This window comes from Hippocampus zosterae, chromosome 1 (assembly GCF_025434085.1).
Source record: "Hippocampus zosterae strain Florida chromosome 1, ASM2543408v3, whole genome shotgun sequence".
Classification (NCBI taxonomy): domain Eukaryota; kingdom Metazoa; phylum Chordata; class Actinopteri; order Syngnathiformes; family Syngnathidae; genus Hippocampus; species Hippocampus zosterae.
In genome coordinates this window covers 4,835,411-4,862,795 of record NC_067451.1, presented here as the reverse complement: position 1 = coordinate 4,862,795, position 27,385 = coordinate 4,835,411, and the positions used below count along the sequence as shown (strand labels likewise).

Genomic DNA, 27,385 nt, shown 5'->3' with positions numbered 1-27,385 from the left:
GGAAGAGAGAACAGGAAATGTTGGGATTTCCTCTGGATGTGAGGTGTGTGTGTGTGTGTGTGTGTGTTCAGAACACGCTCAATTGTTATCCACTTTTTCTCCGAGTGGGATCCAGTCTGGCAGAGAAGCTCCCACAGTGAGGACTGGTCTCCTTTGGGTTGTTTTTGTTTTTCTAGGCAAGGCAGAGATATTGATTTTATTTTTATTTTTTTTTATGTGATTATTTTTCAAGTTTTCAGTTGTGATGCAATTTTGGCCGGTGATGTAACGATCTACCACATCGTAGTCACCATCTCATTTGAAGTTTTCGACCATGTTACGTTGCGTTGTTCAGCGGGCCAATAACCTGCGGCACTCGGACCCCCTGGCCAGTGTCACCTTTCGAGGTAAGAAGAGGATGGGTACCCAAGGTCAAGCGCTGCCTCATCATGAAGAAGCTCTGACAAAAGATGCCGAGTCATGTTTACCATATGTTTACGTTGCCGTCGGGGACGCAGCTCCAAAGTTTAAAAACGAGTGCTTTTGCCGTTGTATTTCCACAAGTTAGTTGCCGCTTCTTTATGAGGTGAGCGTTTCGATTAACTTCCTGCCTTTGTGGGAGCGCCATTTCCTGCTGTACGGCATGCCAATGAAAAGCGGCTTCATCGTTTTGCCTCATCCCCAAACGCTCTTACGCCGAGTTGTGTGATGCGGTACAAACGTTTTCACAGGAAAACAGAACAGAAAGGGCTCAAGAGAAACGGGTTCACGGTGCTGCGCCCCGCTCACCGTCTATTCTCGGCCCATGAACCTGTGCCAAGCCGTAGCCGCCAGGAAGTGGACGCTGTGCCACTTCCCGTTCGTCCCAGAGACGTCAAGTCAGAATGGAGATGGAGACTAAGCGCACCCTCTTGACCCCTTCGAGGAAGGGGCGGAGGTGTTTTGTTAAGATATCTGCCAAGAGCGGAGGTGCACTTCCATTGGTGTTTGTGCGCGTGCTCTCGCGCAAAACAGGAAAGCAAACAAGCATTAGAAAAGAATGAGTCTTTTCCGTGTACTGAGGCGCATAAAAGATAAAGATGATGTTCTCTCTTCATTTCCTCAGGGTCAAAGAAGAAGACCAAGGTTATCAAGAACAATCCCAATCCCGTTTGGAACGAGGTGGGCTCTCCAAAACTTGCCCGATGCGAGACTCAAGAAGCCATCAGGTGAATTTACAGCTCTAATGTGAACTTTCACCTCCAGGGCTTCGAATGGGATCTGAAGGGAGTTCCTTTGGACCCGGGAGCTGAGCTTCACTGTGTGGTCAAGGACCATGAGAAAATGGGAAGGAACAGGTGACTATAGTCAACGCTAGCGTTGAGGAAGCCCACATGAGATCTTTGCAGATGTTTCCACACGTGGCTTGTGTGCAGGTTCCTGGGTGAAAGTCGGCTTGCCGTCAGAGACGTGCTCGCTTCTCCCAACTTCGCCGCCTCCTTCACCGTCACTCTGCTGGACACCAAGAGGAACAACACGGGGGTGAGAGAGTTGAGTCCTAGTTCGGTGAAACCATGAACCGAGGCAGCGACGGCTGTTACTACATTTGCGACCGGATGAGCCCATCAGGCTGCGTCGCCCATTTTTCACCGATTGCTTGTGGGAATCCGGATCTTGGTTCTTGTTTTAGGCTACACTCACCCTGCAGGCTTCTTACATCCCGCCTCCCGGGTCAGCTCCCATGTTCCAGTCCCCATCGCTGCCCGAGTCCTTGCCTCACCCCAATGTGGAGCTGGACACCGTCACAAGTAACACGTCTCTCGCTCCCACTCAGAGAACGCGCCGGTTGGTTGCATGCTGTCAAACATTTTTTTTTAATTTGTGATGTGTTGATGTCTGTCGGTGCAGTGATCTCCCTGGACACGTTGGGCGAGGAAGACACGGAAAGCATGATTATGCTGGATGTCCCGGAGGAGCAGGGTGCGGACGACGGACGCTCCATGGTAGTGGTCGGCCCCCAGGGGCCTCAGGCCCAGGAGTCTCCAACCGCCCACACCCCCAAACGCTCGCCACCGTCTTATAACACTCACAGAGGACTGAGGAGGAGACGGAGGGGTGCCACCAGTCAGCCCAAACCACTGGCCAACAAGCCTCAGGACATTCAAGTACCTAAACAGGCCGTGAGCGCCTGCTAGTGGCTGATACTCATGTTGACACCTCCTGCGCAGGTTCGCGTGCGGGTCATCCAGGCTCGACAGCTCCCGGGCGTCAACATCAACCCGGTCGTTAAGGTTACGGTCGCTGGACAGAGCAGAAGGACGCGCATCCGGAAAGGCAACAACCCGAGCTTTGACGAGGTAAAGCGCGACGGAATGGAGTCAAATACCCAATTCATTGTATTTAAAATGAATGACAAAAGTTTATTTTATCGTTAGAAAATACTTGTTTATTACATTATGTAATTACTTGTTTATTACATTACAAAAAGAAATTCAAACTTATCAGTGAATAAACGGCTCCATCTTTCCGTCTGGAGCGCAAAAGTTTGCCCATCGCTGCTCAACACGACACAATAAATCCTAAGCAGTCAGCATGTTCTTGCATTTCCTGTTGCGCAGACTTTCTTCTTGAACTTCTTTGAGACGCCATCCGACTTGTTTGACGAAGCCATCTTCATCGCGGTGAGTGGCCCTCATCCTCTACTCCGCGCCGCTTCCCGGACTGACCGGCCGGTTGTGCCTGCCCGACAGGTGTGTGACTCGCGCTCGCTCAGAACGGACGCCGTCATCGGAGAATTCAAGGTGAGCGATCAAAAGTAGAGAGGGCTTTTCCTCACCCTGAATTTGACCACGCGGGGCTTGCGTGCTTGTGTCGACAGCTGGACGTGGGCGCAATCTACAGCGAGCATCGTGAGTAGCGAGGAGCTTTCTGCCGCCGTCGGCGCCGCCGCCGCCTCGCCAGCCACGTGAATCAAGCAGCCCGTGTCTTTGGTAGGACACTGCTACTTGAGGAAGTGGCTGCTCCTCTGTGACCCCGACGACCTGTCTGCTGGGGTTAAAGGTTACCTCAAAGTCAGCCTGTGGGTGTTGGCCGCCGGAGATGAGCCGCCGGTGAGAAGCGAACACGTTGAATGTCCCGCGTTAATGACCTGAATCTTATTTTTCCAACAAACGCTTGCCGGCGAAGGCATGTTAAGGATGTTGGCACATTGATGATGATCCTTTGAGCGGACTTTCAGGCGGACAAGCGCGAGTGTGCGGAGGACAAGGAGGACATCGAGGGCAACCTGCTGAGGCCCGCCGGTCTGTCCCTGAGAGGAGCGGCCTTCACTTTGAGGGTCTTCCGAGCCGAGGACCTTCCTCAGAGTGAGTCGCGTGCATGCGAGAGCAGTCGCGGACACTGTCGGATGCCAACCTCTCGTGTGCAGTGGACGATGCCTTCATGGATGGGATGAAGCAGATTTTTGGATTCGACAGCAACAGGAAGAACTTGGTGGATCCCCTGGTGGAGATCCATTTTGCTGGCAAAACAGTACGTGTTTAACCAACCGGTATTTATTCGCCACGTTGCAGATGTCTTAGGCCAGGGGTGTCCAAACTTTTTGCCAAGGGGGCCAGACTGTATGTGGTAAAATGTCGGGGGGCCGACCTTGGCTGACATTCTTTACATTGAACAACAATATTGTTCAACAAATTTTAGTAAGCCAGTCTGTTTCACATTTCCATTTTTATTTTAATTTCAACAATCTTAAGAATTTCTTTTGGTTCATTTGAAACGGGTATATCACATGCAACTCCTTATTCACTTGACTTTTTCTTAAACAGAAGTCTCCTGAGTGCAAATTGATTGATTTGAAACATAAAATGCATCACCATGACTTTTCAATAGTCACAAAACCTTTGACTCGAACAACAGGGAAATGAACAAGCAATACACATATCCACAACTGCAAGGATCATTTGAAATATGACATATCAGTCAATATAAACACGGAGTGATGTCTTGTTAACTCGTGAGTGATGCCCTCTAGTGTCTAAATGCTATTACTCATTTAGTGAATGCTATTACTCATTTAGCCACTAGAGGGAAGCAGTACTCTATGAAACATCACTCACCAGTCTACGAGACCTCAGTCAATGCAACACGTGTTCCATTGCGCCCAACCTGCGGGCCAGACGGCACTGATTTTATGACAGGGGCCGAGGGCCGGATGAAATTCGATCGCGGGCCGGATTTGGCCCCCGGGCCGGACTTTGGACATGCCTGTCTTAGGCTATATCGAGATACAGCTTTAAAATTTATAGATTGTTTTTATTTAGGTCTGCACAAAGGTTCTGGAGAAGAACGCCAATCCGCAGTGGCACCAGAGCCTCACAATGCCAATTAGGGTGAGACCTGAAGTTGATAAACGAGATGAGACGTTCAACAAGTCTTCATCGTTTTTTCATTTCTCCCTCCCAGTTTCCGTCCATGTGCGAGAAGATGAGGATCCGACTTATTGACTGGTTGACCCTTTTATTTTGATCCTTTTACATTTGCTTCTCAAAATCACGGAAGAGATTTTCCTTTCACTCCCTTCGTGTTCTCCCGACAGGGACCGAGCCAGTCACAATGATGTCATCGGCACCGCCCACCTGTGTATGTCTAAGATCTCCGCACCCGGAGGCGAGATTGAGGGTGAGTCTTGGGAGAAACTTTTATCGTTTTGCTGGCTTAATAAAGGTCGGGAAGCACTGGCTTAGACGGTCAAGTCAACTTTGCGGTTACCCAAAGCGCACACGAAACAGATCTATGCCAGCTGACCTCTCCAAATTGACGTCTGTGTGACAGTGGCAAATATTTTCATTTTGGGGAAGCGCACATCTCGCAATCACTGCCGCATTCTTTCCTTTTCTTCACTCAACCAATGGGACTTTGAAAAACGCGGTGCCTCTTTTCTCTCTTTACTTTGAATGTCAATCTGTCCTTTCTGACTTCCTGTCCATGCTTCAGACGACTTGACCCCGCGGATCGTCCCCTCTGGCAGTATGTTCTCTGTCCTCGTACTCATCTCTTGTCAATTTCCATCCGTTCCCGTCCAATGAAGCTGGTTAACGTTTTCTGTCCGCAGTGGACGACACGCTGGGATTCCTTCCCACATTTGGTCCGTGTTTTGTCAACTTGTACGGCAGTCCCAGAGAATTCAGCACTTTCAATGACCCCCACGAAGCCCTCAACTTGGGAAAAGTAATGTTTTAAACCACATTATTATTCCGTGTACCTTGCATACCGACACCGCTTCCTTCCGTCTCTCAGGGGGAGGGCGTGGCCTACCGAGGTCGGGTCTTGCTGGAACTGACCACAAAGCTGGCGGACAAACCGGAGCCCAAAAACGAAGACATCCCGTCGGATGATCTGCTCGTGGTTGAGGTGAGATGGGAGTGAAGAAAAAGTCGAAACGGAATTTAAAAAGGAACATAAATGAGCAATCTGAATGCTCTTCATTTGCCTCCCCAGCAGAAGTTCCTCAGGAAGAGGAAGTTCTCCCTGTTTGTGGCGTTCTATTCCGCCACGCTCCTGCAGGACGTTGACGACGCGGTCCAATTTGAGGTCAGCATCGGCAACTACGGCAACAAGTTTGACTACAGCTGCCTGCCGCTGGCCTCCACCACGCAGTTCAGCAGGGCCGTGTTTGACGGTGGGTCACGTGAGCGCAACCCGCGCCTGTGTCAGCATGCGGCCCGTTGCGTCCTTCACAAGGATACCTTTTTCGCCCGCGTCACCCAGGTTGTCACTACTATTACCTCCCGTGGGGAAACGTGAAGCCGGTGGTTGTTCTCTCATCGGCGTGGGAAGATATCGCCCCGAGGATTGAGGCTCTCAACATGCTTTTGGCCGCGCTAGATCGACTGGTGAGGTTCGGCCGGGGCATAAAGTCATGTTTGGTGCGGATGTCAGCGTGCGTGTTGCGTGTGTGTGTGTGTATCCAGGAAGCCAACTTGCAGCGGGTGCAGCTGGAAATGAAGGCGGGAAGCGACATGGATGTGCTGGAGCTTCGAGTGGTGGAGCTGTTGGATCATGTGATCACAGACTGCAGGTAAAACGGTTAAGATGATGCGAGAGATGAGGATGAAGCTATGCATGTGTCACTGTTACTCGGAGATTTTACGGATGCCGAAAATGTTGCGTTGGGACTCTCCAGTCAGGAGCTGCCCTCTCTCGAGCGCTGGCCGTGCGCCACGCCGCTGGACCGCTCGCTCCGACACATCCGCTCGCTGCACCTGCAGCAGATCATGACGGCGGCGTTGGCTCTCAAACACGGACCGGCCACGGAACTTTCCACGGTCATGGAGCAAGCAGAGGACTGGGCCAGCCGGCTGAGGAGCTTGGCTGAAGAGGTGCCTGCGTCAAGAAAGCTGGTCAAGACAAACATTTCCAGAGGAAAGCTAATCCTGTCCTTCTACAGCCCCAGAACAGCCTTCCTGACATCGTGATCTGGATGCTGCAGGGCGAGCGAAGGGTGGCGTACCACCGCATTCCGGCACACACCGTCCTCTACTCTGAGCGCCACGGCGGGAAACACTGCGGGCAGCTGCAGACCATCTTCCTCAAAGTGAGAAAAAAAAACGTACCTTTTCCCTAAACCAGTGTTTCCCAACCCTTTTTGTGTGATTGTTAAAAGAAATGAAAACAAAAAAAAAAGAAAACAAAAATGACACAAAAAGTGTAGACCCTGTCACCCGAGGATGGAAACAAAACATCGAGAGAGAAAAAACAAAGACTTGTTCTGGCTGTAATGAATGCCGAGGTGGGCAACATTTATCACAAACATCATCGTAAACAAGAAGGGTGGGATCGATTGGGAGAAGTGGCAGTAGAACAGGCCAAAATCTAGATATCGGGGGAAGTGGCAGGAGAACAGGCCAAAATCTAGATGTTGGGAGGTGGGGTGAGGCATACAAAGAGACAGTAAATTGTCCTTCATGTGACATTTAATCACATGAGCGCATCTGGAGGTTTGCGGTGACGTCTCTTGGCATCTCTTTTTGCCTTTGGCCTAATCTGACATGGCAAGGTAGCTTTATTTACATAGCACATTTCATACACAAGGTTAACTCAATTTGCTTCACATAGTTACAAAAGACATTGAAAAGAAGAGTAAAATAAATTAAAAGTAGTTGAGTAAAATTACTCGAATAATGTACACTGACTTGACTTACGTTGGCAACTTATTCGATTTGTGCACAGCATTATAGCCAAATGCTGATGCACCATCTTTCCTTTGAATCTGGGTTTTATGAGTTGACCCGAGTCTGCTGGCCTCCCAACATAAATTTTAAGCATTTAAGTGTTTTCAGGACAAAGGTTTTTCAGTGATTTAAAAAAAATAAAATTTATTGCAGCCATTCAGACCATATCAAATGTTATTTCTGGAAATGCCTGTACGTTCGACAATGTGAGGCCAAGTTTTTAACAACCCACACTAATATCCAATAACCTAACCTGCTGGTTTAGGCCAAATGAACCTTTTAGAGGAAATATAAGTCAATTTAAAAGTCCCACCGCTGACGTATAGCATATCATCTCTCATGGATTGACTATTGTCCAATCAAATTACCAAAATACATTATTTGTAGTAAATCTTTGCGTCACAGCACAGAGGTCAGGAATCATTGCTCTAACTGTAGAAGGTTACTCATCTGCCATATCGTCCCTGTGTGACAGTATCCACAAGGTGGCGTCGGAGAGGCCAAACTTCCTGGTCAGCTTCGGGTCAAAGTTTGGTTCGGACTGGCTGCCGACGACAAACACTTTAACCTCTACGCTGAGGGAAAGCTGTCCGTCTTCGCAGAAACCGTACGGTTCATCGCCTGCCTGATCACGTGTGCACCGGCCAGCTCAACTTGAAAACCCTCTTTTTCTCACCTGACAGTATGAGAATCAGACTCGGCTCGCCCTAGTGGGTAGCTGGGGAACTACGGGTCTTACTTGCCCCAAATTCAGTGACGTGACAGGAAGGGTAAAACTGCCCAAGGAGAGTTTCAAACCCTCTCCCGGCTGGACCTGGGCCGGGGACTGGTACATCAGTCCAGAGAGGACGTGAGTCATTCCGGCTCCAAGTACAACACACCAAAAAAACAAAAAACAAAAAATGTAATCATCTTATTTCAACCCCATGACAGACTGCTGTTTGATGCGGACGCTGGTCACATGACCTACACAGAGGAAGTCTTTGAAAACCAGATGCGGTTACCTGGTGGCCAGTGGATTGGCATGAACGAGGGATACACCGATGTGGTACGTGGTGCAGTGACTACTTGTACTTAAAAAAAAAATCAACTCTTGGGTCGCCAAACTCCTGTTTGCGAGGCAGAATGGGGAGAAAGCCGTGCCTAAAGATGATGTGGAGTGTCCTCCGGGCTGGGTTTGGGAGGAGCCGGAGTGGAGTGAGGACCTCAACCGGGGCGTGGATGATCACGGTGCGTCGATATCTGCTAAATATGGACAGCAAAGGTGCGTTTTGACGAGCCTCTTCTTTGCATGATGTGTGTACAGGTTGGGAGTACGGCATCACCATCCCACCGGACCGTCGGCCCAAGTCGTGGGTCCCCGCGGAGAAGATGTACCACACCAACCGGCGAAGGCGGTGGATGCGCATGAGAAGGCGGGACCAGCAGAAGATGGATGCGCTCAGAAAGGTAACTAATGACAAAATAACCCCTGGACATGACAGTGATGAAGACAATAAATGGATGGAAGTGGAGCCTTTTGTGGTTGCTATAACTAGAATTATCCACTAGGTGGCGGTGCAGCTGCACAAATGTACTTGGAACTTGCGTTCTGCTGCTGAGCGTGGCGAAGCACTCTGTACTTAAGTTGAAGTACAGATGTAAAAAAAAAAAGGGAACTGATAATAAAAGAACTGTTTGAACTCCTTGACTCAAGTAAAAATAAGTTCAAACATAAACTTTTCTACCCAAGTAAAAAAATGACATCTTACTGTTACTTATAATCAATATCTGTTCACTTTTTTAATACGTTGGAAAACATAATGAGCCTGTATTGACAAATAAGGAATACAGTGGTTGGGACCAAAAGTGAAAAACAAATGCTCACCTAAAGTCAAGAAATCAATTTAAGTACCGTAACAGAGTTGTGCTTGCTTACTTCCCACCTTTGCCTGCTACACTTTGCTTTTGAATCTTTGAAACCTTTTCCACCATTGTGCCTTCGCAGCAGCGTCCGGACGAGGCGGCATGGGAGGGCTGGGAGTATGCCTCGCTGTTCGGTTGGAGGTTCCACCTGAAGTCGAGAAAGACTGACAGCTTCCGCAGACGCAGGTGGAGGTGCCGCATGGAGCCCCTGGAGAAGACGGGCCCGGCGGCCATCTTTGCTCTGGAGTGCTCCCTGGTGAGCACGCGCCCTCTGAGAGCGAATCGTCAAACTTGCCTTTGAACCCTGCGCTTTGTGTTCCGTCTTGCTACCACAGAGCAGCATTGAAGACAAACATGACGACAAGTCCGTCACCACCACCTTTGGAGTCAACAGACCCACCATTTCCTGCTTCTTTGACCGTGAGTGTCCTCTCATCACTGTGTCTACTTCCTGATTAGTCTCCTCATGCCGTCGTCTATTTTTTTAGGGGGCACCCGCTACCACCTGCGCTGTTACTTGTATCAAGCCAGGGAGCTGATGGCCATGGACAAGGACAGCTTCTCAGGTATACTCCTGGCCACTCTCAGGCTAAACTGAGGTGGAAAACGTCCTGACCGGGGCCGCGGCTACTGCAACCCGCGCTTACACTTGCATAACTCCTTAGGGCTGTTTGTATTTCTGTTTACATGAGCTAATGGGCTATTTGGATAGCTCGCCATGAGTGGTCTATTTGTTAGTACTGTGTGTGTGTGTGTGTTTATATGTGTGTGTGTGCGCGCGTGTAACATTAGAAGAGTGCATAAAGAGGAAAGGAATGAAAGAAAGGCAGGACACAAGGATGCAAGGTCATTTCGGAGGTTAATTGAGCACTGGTGGGAAAAAGGCAACATAGCTTCAGTTGATTCCAGCGCTAACGGCTCCTCTGAGACTCTTCCCTCGGCTTGGAAAAACAAACAGCCGCGCACGTCACTGTACCTCTCTGTGAGCGCTTCGGGGTCACGCTGAAACCTCACGCTCCACTCGGGCCGCAAAAACGATGGTGCTTTTTTATTTTTTTTTTCTTTCATTTCAGACCCGTACGCCATCGTGTCCTTCCTCCATCAGTCCCAGAAGACGGTCACGGTGAGAAATACTCTCAATCCCACCTGGGACCAGACGCTCATCTTCTACGATGTGGAGATTTTCGGGGACCCTGAGGCCACAGTGGCCAGCCCCCCGCATGTGGTGGTGGAACTGTATGACCAGGACACATACGTGAGTTGTTGGGACACCGTTTGTTGACGAAAGGCATATACCCAGTTGAAAACGTGGCGCGTTCAACAACACGCCACAGGGAGCAGACGAGTTCATGGGTCGCTGCGTGTGCTCGCCTTCGCTGAGCCGCTCGCCCAGCCTGGCCTGGTTTCCCATCCGCCTCGCTGACAAAGACGCCGGGGAACTGTTGGCAGCTTTTGAGCTCATACGTCGGGAGAAGGTCGGTGGACATTTTTAGGATATTTTAAGTTTTTGTGGTGTTCATTAATAATGTCACTCCGCAGCCAGCAGTTCACCACGTCCCAGGACTTGAGGTGACTTCATTGTCTCTTTCTTCCGGCTTTGTTATTTGCTCTTCATGAGAATCTTGGTGTTGCTCTTTCCTTCTCAGGCTGACCTTGGGACTTCCAGCCACGTTCTGGATGAGGTAAGACCCAGCTTTGAATTGGTGCTACGGCCTTCCTTTTTTTTTTTTCTTTTCTCGGTGCTCTGGCTTCCTTCCACATTCGTCCATTCATGTCTGGATCTTGAAGTACTCAATATTGCCTGTCAGTTTGAATGTGAGTATGAATGTCGCAGCGTATCATTGAACAAAGTAATCGCAAAAAGTTTTGACACTTAAATAATGATTATCGGGGCGGCCCGGTAGTCCAGTGGTTAGCACGTCGGCTTCACAGTGCAGAGGTACCGGGTTCGATTCCAGCTCCGGCCTCCCTGTGTGGAGTTTGCATGTTCTCCCCGGGCCTGCGTGGGTTTTGTCCGGGTTGCTCCGGTTTCCTCCCACATTCCAAAAACATGCGTGGCAGGCTGATTGAACACTCTGAATTGTCCCTAGGTGTGAGTGTGTGTGCGAATGGTTGTTCGTTTCTGTGTGCCCTGCGATTGGCTGGCAACCGATTCAGGGTGTCCCCCGCCTACTGCCCGAAAACAGCTGGGATAGGCTCCAGCACCCCCTGCGACCCTAGCGAGGATCAAGCGGTTAGGAAGATGAATGAATAATGATTATCTTGTGTCAAGCTAGTCCCAAATGGAATTAACCAGTCAAGTGGAACCAAAAGTTGATCTCCCCCCATTCTCTTTGTGTATCCTTCAGTTGATGTTCCCGGGATTCCTGTGTGACGGCGCGCAGACATGGGTACGCCAACAGAACGCCACTGTCACGTCTGCCGACTGAAATCACTCTAAAACTGCCGCCTTTCGTCAGCCCGAGGAGTCGGACCTTCCATGCCTACCCCCTCAGAGGGAGCCCAATGTCTTCGCGGTGCCTCAGGGGATCAAACCTGTTCTCCAGAGAACAGCCATCGAGGAACGGCTAAGTGTTTTTTACCTGCAAATTGGTTTCAATAGAGATGCTTAAAAGGAAATTTAAGTTGAAGACTTTTGCGTCCAAAGAGGCAAAACGGGGTTGGGTAACACGGATCAAATGTTACATAAGCAATAAGATACCCTCTTGTGTGTAGGTATTGGCATGGGGCGTTCGCAACCTGAAGAGCTTCCAATTGGCCAGCGTCACCTCTCCTAGCCTGCAGGTGGAGTGTGGCGGCACCACGGTCCAAAGCTGCGTCATCCGCAGCGTGAAGAAGAAGGCCAACTTTGATGTCAACACCCTCTTCCTCGACGTGGTGAGCGGCAAACGTCGGTCGCGGACCGACCTTTCTCCCTTTTGCCTTTGCATCGCACCTTTGGAAAAGCCGCGGCGAAATGTGGAAACGTTGCACACTTTTTTCCAACTGCAGCCCCGATCGGTGTTGTCTTATTGTGGCGGCGCGCGCTGGCGGATGGAAACATTCTCATCATTTTCCCCTAAACACTCGTCAGGGTGCTGCAGTGTGACACTCGCAGCCCCGCGCTGGAAACGTTCACATATTTTCCACTTCAATCAGTCCCGCTATTGTATGTCGATTCATCCTGCGCTCAGGTAAACAAGCAGGGTGACTAAAACAGTGGTCATTTCCTCCCGATTAAGTCTCTCGGTGTGTCATCTCAGTCTGAGCCATTCTAGTTGAAAACAAAACCATGATTCTGATGTATGAATATCAACTGGTTAATTAGAGCTTCGAACAACTACTGGAAGAGTATTTATTGTTGAGACATTATTTTGGGTGAATTTATCATCCAGGCGGCCCGGTGATCCAGTGGTTAGCGCGTCAGCTTCACAATGCGGAGGTCGTGGGTTCGATTCCGGCTCCGGCCTCCATGTGTGGAGTTTGCATGTTCTCCCCCGGCCTGAGTGGGTTTTCTCCGGGTACTCCGGTTTCCCAAATCATGCATGGCAGGCTGATTGAACACTCCAGATTGTCCCTAGGTGTGAGTGTGAGCGTGGATGGTTGTTCGTCTCTGTGTGCCCTGCGATTGGCTGGCAACCGGTTCAGGGTGTCCCCCGCCTACTGCCCGAAGACGGCTGGGATAGGTTGTGAGGATAAAGCGGTTAAGAAATTCATCATCATTTTTGGGACAGGTGAAGCAAAAAATTGGCTAATTTTGCACAGCGGTTGGGAATCGCTGACTTTGGGTTCTTCGTCGTCACAGAGACTCCCCCAGGAGGAGCTCTACATGCCCCCCCTCGTGATCAAGGTCATCGACAACCGCCAGTTTGGCAGGAAGCCCGTAGTGGGCCAATGCACCATCCGTTCCCTGGAGGAGTACCGCTGCTCCCCCGGGGAAGACGAGGAGGAGGTTGAGCAGAGAGACCAGGCGGAGGCGGACGAAAGTCGAGGTGAGGAGACGGCCGGGGATTGTGATCCCACGGCGTCGTGAACACCTCTGCCGCGTGTGCTTGCTTAGGTCCGATGCCCCGCGTGGTCAGCGGCGACGCCTTCATCACCGTGGATGACGAGGAGCCGCTCATCCCACCCCAGGTTGCCTCACTCACAAATACGCCATCTTGAATCCAACAAAAGCTGCAAGCAAACTAATTCCTTCCTGCCCTTGTCTATGAAAATACTTTTATTTTTTTGGCCCTAATCACACTTAGCACTTTTGATATGAACTAAAAACAACAAAACGGGTTTCACTAATATGCATTAACATGTACCCGCTGAGCTCCAAACATGACATGGGATTTTTACTTTGAAATTCTTCATTGACACAACATGCACAGCAAAATAATAATTTGAGAGGTTGTTATCACTCCAATGAAGTCTGGGTAAGCAAATGCAAATGCAGGGCACCGTCCCCTTTTTACAGAAAATGTGCTCAATTTGCTCACCCAGATTATACATTGGTGCATTATGCTGACAGTGAAGCCACAAATGAGTACTTCATGCATACCTTGTATCTAATTTGTGGCCTCAAATAAGCATTTTGTGGGCATGTTACATCTCTAATGTGGCCAAAATTACAGAATCTTTTCCTCCCCATGTCATTTCTTTGCTTCGTATGCACCCAATGCGCTATGCCACTGAACTTTTGTGTGTGTGTGTGTCTGTAGCTTGCAGACGGAGCCAGTTCCGCTATTATTAACCTCTCCGCCTCTAGCTGCAGCCTCCATGTGGGTAACAACCTTGGATCTCACCACCTCCTTGATTCATGCAGACACGTATGGCATAAATACACGCAATTCTGCAAAGAGCAGTGGTAACAATCACACCGTCTGTTGAGTCCGAACTCAACTCTAAATGTTAGTCTGGCCAATGTAAGATCAGTGGCATATTTGTCACATTCTAAAAAATCAGTTTTACCCCGAAGGAAAAAGCTCATTTGAGTGAATGAGAGAGAGAAAAAAGTCATCTTTCAATTTAAAACTGTGCAGCTCATTCAGCATAGTCTGTAAAGAATTTTTATTTTCCTCAAATTCCCACATCTTCAATATTGCACATTTTGGGGAAGAAATTTCTGCATCGCAATGAAATGGAAAACATATATTTATACCTTGTTTCAAATTTGATCACACTCCAAAACATACGTGACCTTCTGCAGACTAGAATAAAACTTCACTCAAGCAATTGTTGCTTCCCAAGCGCTTGATCAATGATTTTCAAGCGTCCAAATACGAGGGTAGATTTTAAAGGCGGCCTGGTCATTCCATGACATCATATCAAAGAATCTTGGGGAAATTCCATTTGCGTTGCCGCTCGCAACGCGCACCAAACTCGAATAGATTGCATTCGCCGAGGCATTTTAACTGTCTGTATGGCAAAAATGTCACAAAACGTGGCGTACGGTTGCACCAACAACTCTGGGAGAAGCTCGAAATGCTCTAAAAGGGATGCTGGTATAAAACACACGGTGTTTGTTGAGAGGTGTATAAAGCACACGCTGAGAGTAACTGTGGCAACGTAAGATGGCTGCCCTATGGCGAGAGGTGACTTGCAGTCCAGGTTGTTCTATACATCCGTGGTGCCGGTCCATTCTCGCCTACAGCTGCGCCCGGAGAAAATGGCCACCGCTGAATATGGGGAGTCGACTCTGTCATTTCGGTTCGGCCCTCAATTAAAAATTCTTCAATTTTTATCGAATTCCGTGTCGGCTCTTCGGGATTCGCATGCACTTTCACGACAAGAGGACAAAAAGAAGTGAGCTCGCTGCTAACGAGAGGTCGGCCCGTCGGAATGTTTTTTTTTTTTTTTAATTGATGGCGTTTATTTTCAGTGCGACACTGATGGATCGCAGCGCTTGCGCCGAGATGAGGACGGAGGATGGAAGGAGATGAAACACGACACTTCTTACTTTGCGCTCTTGCGGTCGCAGCTCGGCAAAAGACGCGGCGTTCGCAAAGCGAGGCCTTTGCAAAGCACCGCGCGGTGCGGTTACACGCGAAATCGGATTCCCCCCCCCCGCATTTGAGCGCGGAGACCATGCTCCTCGTAACATTCTTCCATTTTATTTATCCAAGCCAGGTCAATTAGAAGACTTAGCATGACCCGGACCAGACTACACACCCTCACGCTCACGTTGCATGTGCAAGTACACATCCTGGCCTGTCGTGCCCCCCCCCCCCCCCCCCTTGCTCACCAGTAATTGGGGGTGATTTCTTTCTCTCTAAACAGAGATATTTGTTTTATTAAGGGTCCGATATTGAAGCCAGTCAAATTAAAGGCTTGGCTTTCTGTCTGGCTGCAGCCAAAGTCAACAGTGCTGCTACACTGTCGATCCTTTGCACCGCAGACAGTGAGCAAAGAGCGGCTTAAAGGAGGGACAAAGTCAATAAAGCAGAAGCACGACGTTAAAAAGGGAGCAGAAAGAGGGAGGACTAATAAGTCATGGCAGCCGTTAAAAAAAAAGAAAAAAAAGCAGAGACTCTCATGGGCTCCCGCTGCTGCTTCTTCTTTCATGGCCTCGATCATGTGTCATGTGATGATGATGATGATGATGATGATGATGAGCAGATTACCCATCCTCTCATATTTTCTTTTGGCCTTGGAAGCGTTTCAGAGTCTCGTCTGTCGGCGACGTCACCGCCGACACCCCTTTCGATACCTTCAAGATATGTTCCATATTTCCAATACTGGCAAGCGCGTCTTGCCGCTTGGTCGATGTTTAAAAACGCCACGTGCTGCCCATTCCGTGCCACGCCGGCGCTTTCGGAAAAATGAAAAGAGCCGTCGTGCTTATGCGTGAGTGTGGGGGAAACGGGCGAGAGGGTATCCTACGCTGAGCCCACCTCGCCATGAGAGAGCCCTCTTGTTCAACATCTGAGCGCCCACACAAAGGAAAAAGTGGCGCATGAGCATTTTTAGCGGTCCTCAGAGGGTTGAAGGTTGGCGGGCGACACGAGGGTCAAAGTCCAATGTGTGTGTGCCGCTTTGTAGTCGCCGCTTCCGCACTTTTTGACTGTGAGAAAAATTGCCCAAAAGCGAAAGTGAGATGACTTTTAGTCAACTTGACGACGCTCACGCTCTCATACAGGGAAAACGAGTCTCCATAAAGGGGGTGGGGATGGGGGGGCGACATAAAAAGCGTACGGCCCGCATCCAAACCGCAGAAAGCCGTCACTCAACATTTGTAGAGAATGGAAGACGGCGAGCGCGGCCTCACATGACTCATGGCAGCCGCGCTCGCACTTTACAAGATTTACTTTCACGCCAGCGCACATTCCAGAACAAAGAGACTTCTTGTTTTCTCCAAGAGCAAACTCTTCATGTGGTTTGAGGAGAAAGTCGGAGAAATGTGTTAACAAGCGACTTAAAACGTGTTTAATCTTCTACTTTGAGAGCGCTACGACATCTCCGGAGGCGCCGCTTCCTTTGATTTATCGATCGATTCTGGGGTCAGGTGCACGATTGGCCGTGAGTGAGCATTTTTCCGCAGCTGACCTCTGATTTGTGCCCCCCACACCAGGAAGAAGAGTTGATGGACTGGTGGAGCAAGTTATACGCTTCCACAGGAGAGACGGGCAAGTGCGGGACGTATCTGGAGCGAGGCTCGGACACCCTGCAGGTCCTTCGCCGAGCATCCAGCTATCGGCTCTCACGTCGTTTTTTTTTTTTTTTTTCCCGCTTTCAATATGGCTCTGGTCCTCAGGTCTACGACAGGGAGTTGGAGAAGGTCGAGGCGTTTGAGGGTCTGGCGGATTTCTGTCAAACCTTCAAGCTGCGCCGAGGTAAGACGCAGGCGGAAGGCGAAGATCCTTCGGCGGTGGGCGAGTTCAAGGTGAATTTCCCGTCGGCCGACGATGACGCAACGGCGTCGTCGTGGACTTTAAAATCCTCCTCGCCACTGTCGAGCAGGGTATGTTTAAGATCTACGCACTGCCAGACGACCCCTTGGCCCCCCCGCCGCCCCGAAAGTTCAAGAAGCTTCCTCCCAACGGCGTGGAAGACTGTTTGGTCCGAGTTTACGTGGTCCAGGCTCGAGGGCTTCAGCCAAAAGATGCCAATGGCAAGGTATGAGACTCTGGCGGAAGAAAAAAAAAATGGATGCATATGTCTTGTCTTTGTGGAGTTTGCATGTTCTCCCCGGGCCTGCGTGGGTTTTCTCCGGGTGCTCCGGTTTCCTCCCACATTCCAAAAACATGCGTGGCAGGCTGATTGAACACTTTAAATTGTCCCTAGGTGTGAGTGTGAGTGCGAATGGTTGTTCGTCTCTGTGTGCCCTGCGATTGGCTGGCAACCGATTCAGGGTGTCCCCCGCCTACTGCCCGAAGACAGCTGGGATAGGCTCCAGCACCCCCCGCGACCCTAGCGAGGATCAAGCGGCTCGGAAGATGAATGAATGAATGAATGTCTTGTCTTTGCGTCTTGTTGTTTGGTAGTGTGACCCCTACGTGAAAATCACACTCGGAAAGAAGACCATCAATGACCAGGAAAACTACATCCCCTGCACTCTGGAGCCCGTCTTTGGAAAGTAGGCGCAATTTTAACGTGTGACGACGTGACACTTGATCTGGCGCGCCCATCAGCAACGCCGCCGCCGCCGGGCCTGTTTTCACTCGCCCCCGTCCGTCCGTCCCTTGTGCAGGATGTTCGAGCTCAGCTGTTCCCTCCCCCAGGAGAAGGACCTGCGCGTGGCGCTGTATGACCACGACGTGCTGACCAAAGACGAGAAGATAGGCGAGACGGTCATTGACTTGGAGAACCGCTTCCTGTCCAAATACGGCGCCGGCTGCGGTCTGCCGCAGTCGTACTGCCTGTGGGTGTTTTAACCCGACTGTACGCCGCCAGTCTCATTGATCACGTGCACCCCTCTTCACCCGCCTCCCCCCCCCACCCCCTCTCGTGTCGGCTGTTAGCTCGGGCGTGAACCGGTGGCGGGACCAGCTAACGCCCAGACAGCTGCTGTTGGGACTGTGTGAGCGACAGAACCTGCGGAAGCCCGTCTACCACAAGGACACGGTCCTGTTCAGAGGGGTGCAGTACACCAACGCCCATCTCGGTGGGACTCCATTTATGCCTCCAGTGTTACAAATTGAACCGTGTCCTTCGAGCATGTGGAATGCTTTGACCTGTTTTCTAAATTGTGTCTGGGCTTGATTTTTTATTTTATTCTATTCAATTCAATTCAATTCAATTCAATTCAATTCAATTCATCCATCCATCCATCCATCCATCCATCCATCCATCCATCCATCCATCCATCCATCCCTCCCTCCCTCCCTCCATCCATCCATCCATCCATCCATCCATCCATCCATCCATCCATCCATCCATCCATCCCTCCCTCCCTCCCTCCCTCCCTCCCTCCCTCCCTCCCTATCTATCTATCTATCTATCTATCTATCTATCTATCTATCTATCTATCTATCTATCTATCTATCTATCTATCTATCTATCTATCTATCTATCTATCTATCTATCTATCTATCTATCTATCTATCTATCTATCTATCTATCTATCTATCTATCTATCTATCTATCTATCTATCTATCTATCTATCTATCTATCTATCTATCTATCTATCTATCTATCTATCTATCTATCTATCTATCTATCTATCTATCTATCTATCTATCTATCTATCTATCCCGCTCTCTCGCTCTCTCTCTTTCTCTCTTTCTCTCTCTTTCTCTCTCTTTCTCTCTCTTTCTCTCTCTTTCTCTCTCTTTCTCTCTCTCTCTCTCTCTTTCTCTATCTATCTATCCATCTATCTATTCATTAGTGGGCGAAAACACGTGCCAACGACACCTGGGCCCCATCGAGGAACGTCTCTCGCTCCACATCCTGAGGCAAATGGGTCTGGTGCCGGAACACGTGGAGACCCGAGCTCTGTACAACCCGCTGCAGCCCGACATCGAGCAGGTAAAATTCCCCTCGTTCCGCTTTGCATTTGCGTCTCCTCCTCACTTCCGATTGGCTCGTTTGGCTCGCAGGGACGTCTGATGATGTGGGTGGACCTGTTCCCCAAGTCTCTGGGACCAGCTGGACCCCCATTCAACATCACGCCACGCAAGGCCAAGAAGTAAGAACTCGCACAAAACCAAGTTATTGATTCCGGTTCACGTTTGGCTTACTGAGCCAAGGTACAGGAAGTGAAACCTCAAGTTATGAACTTGGTTTCGTTAGCTTGTTTGTAACCTGAAACGTGTATGCATCGATGCAATGTTTCCTTTTGAAATGAATTGAAATGCAAGTCATCTTTTCCTACCCCCCCCCCCCCAAAACAAAGTTATTTATTTATTTATTTATTTATTTATTAAAGGGATGTCTGGCTAAAAAAATAAATAGAATGCAATCCAAAAAACCCCCCCAAAAAAGGTGAAAACATACTTTTCTAAATGAATAAAACACTTCAAAAATATTTTCCAGAATAATGTGGGGATTTTTTTTTCCAAGTCTGTTTCTTTTCTAAACAGATGCTACATTTCAATAAATAACATAGACATTGTAAATGTCTTTAAAAAAAACCCGGTAGCCCAGTTTTTAGCACGTCGGCTTCACAGTGCAGAGGTGCCGGGTTCGATTCCAGCTGCGGCCTCCCTGTGTGGAGTTTGCATGTTCTCCCTGTGCCTGCGTGGGTTTTCTCCGGGTGCTCCGGTTTCCTCCCACATTCCAAAAACATGCGTGGCAGGCTGATTGAACACTCTAGATTGTCCCTAGGTGTGAATGTGAGTGCGAATGGTTGTTCGTTTCTGTCTGCCCTGCGATTGGCTGGCAACCGATTCAGGGTGTCCCCCGCCTACTGCCCGAAGAAAGCTGGGATAGGCTCCAGCACCCCCCGCGACCCTAGTGAGGATCAAGCGGCTCGGAAGATGAATGAATGAATACATGATTTTTGGAATTCTTGCATAACGTCATTCACGAAATGCTCTGATTGGACAATCAAGGATGCGCAGACGGAACTTGTACTGACCTGCCGTTGACGCTGCGGAGGGAGACAACAAGTTTTCAGCTGTGCGTAAATCACATTGCCACCGATGGTTACGCAGCTCGGGAAGAAGCGCAGTCGAATGCTACTTCGGCACACACGGATGCTAAAATATCATTTCCTGCGAGGTGCACTGTGCTAATCGATAGACTTGCAGGTTCTTGCTGCGCTGCATCATCTGGAACACCAGCGACGTCATCCTCGACGACGTCAGCATCAGCGGGGAGAAAATGAGCGACATCTACGTGAAAGGGTCGGTCGCCAACGATGACATCATCAAAGGTAGCCCTTGTTGACCTTTTGCCGCCCGCGTCCTTTCCCTCAGCTGGCTGGACGGTCACGAGCACAACAAGCAGAAGACGGACGTCCACTACCGCTCGCTGGACGGCGAAGCAAACTTCAACTACCGTTTCGTCTTTCCTTTCCTCTACTTGCCCGCCGAGCGGCTGTGCGTTGTCGACAAAAAGGTGAGAAGGAGGAGGAGGACAGGAAGTGCTCGTCAGTGGAATTATTGCGGTCAACTTTGGTCTGGACACGCTTGTCTCCTACATCTGTAGGACCATTTCTGGAATCTGGGAAAAGCCGAAACTAAACTTGCTCCCAGACTGACCATTCAGGTGTGGGACAATGACAAGTTCTCCTTCGACGACTACCTTGGTATTTAAACACTGTCATGAGTGTGTGTGTGTGTGTGTGTGTGCGTGTGTGTGTGTGTGTGTGTGTGTGTGTGTGTGTGTGTGTGTGCGTTTGTATTCATGACATCTCAGGACAATTTTATGATAACACACATTCCTGGCGTCCTGAAAATGCACCAAAACATGCGCGTGTGTGTGTGTGTGTGTGTTTGTATTCATGACATCTCAGGACAATTTTATGATAACACACCTTCCTGACGTCCTGAAAATGCACCAAAACACGTATGTGTGTATGTGTGTATATGTGTGTGTGTGTGTGTGTGTGTGTGTGTGAGCGTGCGTCACTGTCTGCCAGGAATTGAACCTACAACCTGCAATGACGTACACGCACTCCCTTCCCGAGCTGCTGGCGCCTCACTAAACGCTTCCTGGAAAGGAGGCCGTTATTCCCAGACTGCTACCTATTAAAGCACCTTAGAAAAACGTTGAACTCACGCCGGGTGACATTGAGATGGTTTTCGCTAATTTTTGGCCCGCGCGTCGGCGCTAAATGTAGGTCGCAGTCACATGCGATAACCTCGGTCGTGCTTCTCTTTTCCACCGCGCTGGCAACTTGCGCCGCTCCCGGCCTGAGCTGTCAAAATTCCGCCTTTCTTCAACCCCGAGGCCAAGCCAGCCGGCTCCGCGCTGGCGAAGAACCGGCCGCTCGGCTCGTCTGTTCTTTCTTTGAGCGAGATGCGAGGATGAGGAGAGCGAGAGGAGGAAGATGAGGAATCCAGATTGTGATCTGTCACCATGTCGGTGCGCCGCGGCGTTTCCTGTCGCTCAGGTTTACTCGGCGCGGCGGCGTGGCCACCTCAAAGCATTTCTTCCATTCCTCCCTGTCTTCAGCTCATCAGCGCGACCGCTGCCTTTCTTCGTGCGCCCGCTCAGTGTGAGGGTCAGACATTTTCCTACTCTCGAATACTCGGCAACCCTGGAAAAACGCTTCCAGTGGACGCGTCGTCTCGCTCCAGTCGTTCATCACGCCGCAATGCCTCCATATTTAACGTCAACCCTGATCAAACTGCACTAACGTTCACCTCGGGATCCCTCAAAGGTCCGTAAATACGGAAAAAGGGGCTGACGCTGATCTCATTTTCCTTCATAATCCATAAAATCATCAGAAACAGCTTTGACCTTTCAAGGGAGACACATTTCCAAGTCGGGATGCATTAAACATCACGCCGCTCGCCGGCCATCTTGGAAATTCCTGTGGCGAGCGAGTGAGCGACTCCACGATGGTCTTTGGCTTTTATTACCACCTGAAAACATCTCAACAATCCGAGCTCTTCTGTCCAAACAAGACACAGAAAAGCATGCGTTCGTTCATCTGCAGTACCTTGAACTCTCGAAATGAACGCTTTGAATGATCTTTTCTTTCAACCTGATTTTTTTTTTTTAACTCGTTCGGTACCAGCCAATTCTGGACCAAGTCCGAAAAGACGTTTAAAAACGTCTTTGGGAGTGAATGAGTTAAATGACGATTTTATCTTTAGCACTTTCATCTTTTCATCAATCCCCCCCCCCCCAAGAATTTCTTTGCCCCTCCCCCCAGAATTTCTTTGTCTTTGTAAAGCAGTATGGATTCGCCCATTGTATGAATGGGTGCTGTACACATCACATCAACTTGCCTTGCCTTTCAGGTCACTTGGTGATGGACCTGAACCGCATGATACGTCCCGCCAAGTCGCCGGAAAAGTGCGACCTTCGTCTGCTGGAGCAGCCAGCCGAGCCGCGCTCGTCTCTCTTCGAGCAGAAGACCGTCAAGGGCTGGTGGCCCTGCGTCCGCGACCAGGACGGACAGAAACTCCTCGCTGTGAGCCAATCACCGCGCAAACCGCAACCAGCCTCATGCGTGGCAAATATCGTATCGATAAGAGCGATATTATCGTCACGATACTGAATTTGCATGATTGACAGGTCGATGTATATTCGTGCCGTGTTGTGACATGTTTGTGACGTGTGGTGGCGCCGTAGGGGAAGGTGGAGATGTCTCTGGAGATCGTGACGGAGCAAGAAGACGAGGAGAGGCCAGCCGGGCTCGGCCGAGACGAGCCCAACGTGAACCCTCACCTGGAAGAACCTCGGTGAGCGCATACAGAAAAAAAAAAAAAAGAAAGACAAAAAAAATTGTGAAATGAGGACCCCGTTTTCATTGACATGAAATGATTTGCCGTCGGTCCGCTCAGGCGTCCCGAGACCTCCTTCCTGTGGTTCTCGTCCCCCTTCAAGACGATGCGGTTCATCCTGTGGAGGCGCTTCAAGTGGTTCATCGTCCTCTTCCTCGTCCTATTCCTCATCCTCCTCTTCCTTGGTGTCTTCCTCTACTCCTTCCCGGCAAGTTTACGACTGTTTTCCTGAATCAGTCACTCATTCCGAACTCGCTATTTTAGGATTTTTAGATCGTAGGTCGTTCACTCAAATGTCGGCTCATAATCCTAAATAGTGATTCGGGAGTAGGCAATGAATGAATGAAACGCAGTGAATGGTTTCGGAATCATTCACTCATTGCCTTCTTGCGAATTACTTTACAGGGATTCTGACATTGCAGACTATTTACAGTGGCTAGCCCACAACCGGTAATAACAAAATTCAACAGTATGTAAAGATCCTGATTGTAAAGTGCCCTTGAGTGTTTTGAAAGGCACTGAGCAATAAAAGGTATTATTATTATTATTATTATTAAAAGATAAATTCATCGCAACTTTTTTCTGCTGTGCACGACTTGACCACTGGCGGCAGTATAGTAGCCATGCAGACAAAAGAAGAAGAGTTAGACTCAACCAGTGTTAAGTGACTCAGTAATGTGTGCTAATATTACCCTATTTTACGGAACATTTTCGGTGCTCCAAATTATTAGGCGCAATATCAATGAACATTTTTATTTAAAATAAAAATAATAAATAAAGGGCGGCCCGGTAGTCCAGTGGTTAGCACGTGGGCTTCACAGTGCAGAGGTACCGGGTTCGATTCCAGCTCCGGCCTCCCTGTGTGGAGTTTGCATGTTCTCCCCGGGCCTGCGTGGGTTTTCTCCGGGTGCTCCGGTTTCCTCCCACATTCCAAAAATATGCATGGCAGGCTGATTGAACACTCTAAATTGTCCCTAGGTGTGAGTGTGAGTGCGAATGGTTGTTCGATTCTTTGTGCCCTGCGATTGGCTGGCAACCGATTCAGGGTGTCCCCCGCCTACTGCCCGAAGAAAGCTGGGATAGGCTCCAGCACCCCCCGCGACCCTAGTGAGGATCAAGCGGCTCGGAAGATGAATGAATGAATAATAAATAAAGAATCCCTATGATCCCAACTCAAATGCTGAATGCTATCTTGGTTCAACAGCTGTCAAATAGTCAATGCACTCGCCACAATTCTACCTTTTTTTTTGCTCGATCCCGGCAGCTCGTAGTCCGAGTTCCTGTATGATGAAAACATAAGACGCCTGCTCGCGATTAAATGCGGATGTTTCTGACATTTAAGAAGGCAATCTGAAAAGTGACATTCATCCATGCGTAGATCGCACCGCGTTACAAGGCACTTTGTCGATTTTTGAAAAAAACTACAAGGACTTTACGTGTGCCATACGGTCAGAAAAATAGTTTTTTTTTTTCGAGGATAAAGAATATATGCCAGTTAGTATAATGTTATGTTATGAAACTGAAAAATGTCATTGGAAATTATTCCACCCCTACTCACTAAATATTCAAACAGAATGACAAAATGGCAGCATACTTTCTTAGGTACGCGCGGGAGTGATTCCAAACCGCCTTTAGGTAGTCAAATTGTCTCTTTGTCTCCTTTGTCCTGATCCGTAGAACTACGCAGCCATGCGGATGGTGGGCCCGTTTGGACCGGGCCGGGTAGCCGAGTGACCCCGACGAGAATTCTCCCATCAGAAGCGCGGGCTCATCTCTCTTTCCGTTTCATGCGCTCCTCTCATGTGCACTCACGCAGAGAGGCAAGCCAGCAGAAGCTGAACGGCTGCCACGGAATCGGAGATGGATTCTGATGTTGCGAGCGCCTGCTGCGACGCCTCCGACTCGTTTCGCTGCGGCGAGGAGAAAAAGTTCCAAACAGGCTCGTTATTCTCTTTGAACGCCAGTCGTGAGCGCCGCGGCGTTCATGCGGAATTGTCAGATCTTCGTTTCCTCTTCCTTCTTTTGCCTTCACACGCTTCTTTTTCTCTTCTTCGTCGCTCCCGTCATCATCAGCAGCAGCAAAGGTGGATCAAGCCACTGATGGAAAAGTTAGTCTGTGAACTCAACCCCGAGTGGAAAAGTTGACTTAAGTCGGCCCGCCGGCAATGAGAGAGTGAGCCGTGTAAACAAAAGTCCCATTGAGTGCTCAAACATTGGAAAGAGTTTTGGTCCCGCGTCCACGTCCAAACCCGGTGCCGCTTGTTGGATCTGCCCTCTCGCTGCTTCCTCTTCCTTTCCCGCGCTTCCGTTTCACCGTACTCATCTGCTTCATTTACGCAAACTTATCTCACGTGCCTTGAGGCTGCTTGAAGCTTCATGAAACACACCGCTCACGTAAAAAATTGCAGATATTGGGTTGTAATCTTTACACATACGATTAATTTGACCTTCTGTAAACTTTTGAATGTGCTTGTTGAACTGTCAAAATGTCTTGTCAAAGTTGACACGGGAGAGACTGGTGTTGTTAAGAACCCCTGCTAAATTTGAATAATTATTTTTTTTTTTTTAAATCACAAAGCACGGTGGGCGGCCCGGTAGTCCAGTGGTTAGCACGTCGGCTTCACAGTGCAGAGGTACCGGGTTCGATTCCAGCTCCGGCCTCCCTGTGTGGAGTTTGCATGTTCTCCCCGGGCCTGCGTGGGTTTTCTCCGGGTGCTCCGGTTTCCTCCCACATTCCAAAAAAACATGCGTGGCAGGCTGATTGAACACTCTAAATTGTCCCTAGGTGTGTGTGTGAGCGTGGATGGTTGTTCGTCTCTGTGTGCCCTGCGATTGGCTGGCAACCGATTCTGGGTGTCCCCCGCCTACTGCCCGGAGACAGCTGGGATGGGCTCCAGCACCCCCCGCCACCCTAGTGAGGATCAAGCGGTTAGGAAGATGAATGAATGAACAAAGCACGGTTGCTGGAATGTATCCTACCAGGTCATCGCGTGGCTTTTCCACGACATGACAACGAGGCGTTCTAAAGCTGCAACGCCAGCCCGAAGCCTCAGTCCACATGCTGGCTGCCAAAAATGACCCCCTTCTCGCTCTTCCAACGCTTTCTGCGTGGCGTGTTTCACTCATGGCTGACAACGAGGCACTCTAAACTCGCCACCCCAGCACACTGAATGCTCTCTCTGAATTCACCAAACGCCGTCTTTAATGACTAGTTCTGGTTGAACCAGGAAATGTCTTTGGTCCATTTTTGGATCAAACACCTGTTGTGAATGTTGTCATTCAATAAGTTGTGCAAAAAGTAGTGAAACGTTAAAGAGTTGGAAGTTGGCCAGATGAAGTTCATCTACATCAGGGGTGTCCAAACTTTTTGCCAAGGGGGCCAGATTTTATGTGTTAAAATGTCGGGGGGCCGACCTTGGCTGACATTCTTTACATTGAACAACAATATTGTTCAACAAATTTTAGTAAGCCAGTCTGTTTCACATTTCCATTTTTATTTTAATTTCAACAATCTTGAAACAGAATTTCTTTTGGTTGTATCACCATGACTTTTCAATAGTCACAAAACCTTTGACTCGAACAACAGGGAAATGAACAAGCAATACACATATCCAAGGATCATTTGAAATATGACATATCAGTCAATATAAACACGGAGTGATGTCTTGTTAACTCGTGAGTGATGTCTCGTAGAGTGCTACTGCCCTCTAGTGTCTAAATGCTATTACTCATTTAGTGAATGCTATTACTCATTTAGCCACTAGAGGGAAGCAGTACTCTATGAAACATCACTCACCAGTCTACGAGACCTCAGTCAATGCAACACGTGTTCCATTGCGCCCAACCTGCGGGCCAGACGGCACTGATTTTATGACAGGGGCTGAGGGCCGGATGAAATTCGACCGCGGGCCGGATTTGGCCCGCGGGCCGCACTTTGGACATACCTGATCTACATCGATTATCGTGAATTGTTTGTCCGCAGCCCAGTAGCCCGAACATTTTGTGCATAGTCTGTCTCCGTGGCAACATGGAGGGACACGCCCTCAATGTTTTTGTTTTAGCTCTATTATCAATAAAGGTTGACTTGACAGCACTGGCTCCTGTTCTGACCTGACCTACCTGTGAACTCCCCGACAAACTCTCGGGAGTGATTTGTGTCCGGGGGCTCCCAGCGCTCCAAATGAGCCTTCCCGCCTCGCCTTTCCTCTCCATGCCTGGCGCTACCGCATCCGGCCTCATCCTCGGCCGCTCGCCTCGTCCTTGTCTCGTCTTGGGTTTCGCCCTCGTCCTCGGGGCGTTGTTATGGTCATCGTGAACTGCAGGTGAACCGCCGACCGCAGTTTGTGTGCGTGTGTGTTGCGCGGTGTGGGTGGGCTGCGGTGGGGATCTGTCTTCGCTCCTCCGGCTCCCATTTTTGTCGACCTTCACCCGCTTCCTCCTCCTTCTTCCCAATGTCGCCTCTCCTCCTCCTCGTCCTCCTCGTTTTTGTC

The 27,385-nt window shown here is 49.5% G+C and overlaps 1 protein-coding gene across 1 annotated transcript; it reads left to right on the top strand.

Moving 5' to 3' along the window:
• Nucleotides 1-100: 100 nt before the first annotated feature.
• On the top strand, nucleotides 101-25,450 carry dysf (dysferlin, limb girdle muscular dystrophy 2B (autosomal recessive)). Its single transcript, XM_052064521.1, has 57 exons — nucleotides 101-386; nucleotides 1,085-1,140; nucleotides 1,225-1,316; nucleotides 1,395-1,500; nucleotides 1,649-1,766; nucleotides 1,867-2,123; nucleotides 2,187-2,315; nucleotides 2,577-2,639; nucleotides 2,709-2,759; nucleotides 2,837-2,867; nucleotides 2,953-3,068; nucleotides 3,197-3,323; nucleotides 3,386-3,489; nucleotides 4,278-4,346; nucleotides 4,420-4,463; nucleotides 4,553-4,635; nucleotides 4,951-4,983; nucleotides 5,069-5,184; nucleotides 5,254-5,367; nucleotides 5,458-5,635; nucleotides 5,725-5,849; nucleotides 5,928-6,034; nucleotides 6,140-6,335; nucleotides 6,404-6,550; nucleotides 7,663-7,794; nucleotides 7,871-8,037; nucleotides 8,121-8,235; nucleotides 8,312-8,417; nucleotides 8,494-8,636; nucleotides 9,175-9,348; nucleotides 9,428-9,512; nucleotides 9,581-9,658; nucleotides 10,166-10,347; nucleotides 10,427-10,567; nucleotides 10,632-10,661; nucleotides 10,739-10,774; nucleotides 11,441-11,482; nucleotides 11,552-11,665; nucleotides 11,808-11,969; nucleotides 12,877-13,063; nucleotides 13,132-13,205; nucleotides 13,778-13,837; nucleotides 16,627-16,725; nucleotides 16,810-16,938; nucleotides 17,016-17,171; nucleotides 17,540-17,631; nucleotides 17,746-17,916; nucleotides 18,017-18,159; nucleotides 18,884-19,023; nucleotides 19,095-19,183; nucleotides 20,247-20,342; nucleotides 20,415-20,556; nucleotides 20,647-20,746; nucleotides 22,410-22,582; nucleotides 22,744-22,853; nucleotides 22,956-23,103; nucleotides 24,573-25,450. The coding sequence occupies exons 1-57, from the start codon at nucleotides 314-316 to the stop codon at nucleotides 24,627-24,629; spliced, it is 6,408 nt and encodes a 2,135-aa protein (XP_051920481.1). The 5' UTR covers nucleotides 101-313; the 3' UTR covers nucleotides 24,630-25,450.
• Nucleotides 25,451-27,385: the final 1,935 nt, after the last annotated feature.

Bases quoted from the DNA above. Each gene is read 5' to 3' on its own strand.
- dysf (XM_052064521.1), top strand. From the start codon at position 314: ATGTTACGTTGCGTTGTTCAGCGGGCCAATAACCTGCGGCACTCGGAC. The intron at 5,850-5,927 runs GTGAGGTTCGGC...GTGTGTATCCAG, and splicing joins TGGCCGCGCTAGATCGACTG to GAAGCCAACTTGCAGCGGGT. The intron at 8,236-8,311 runs GTACGTGGTGCA...TTTGCGAGGCAG, and splicing joins ACGAGGGATACACCGATGTG to AATGGGGAGAAAGCCGTGCC.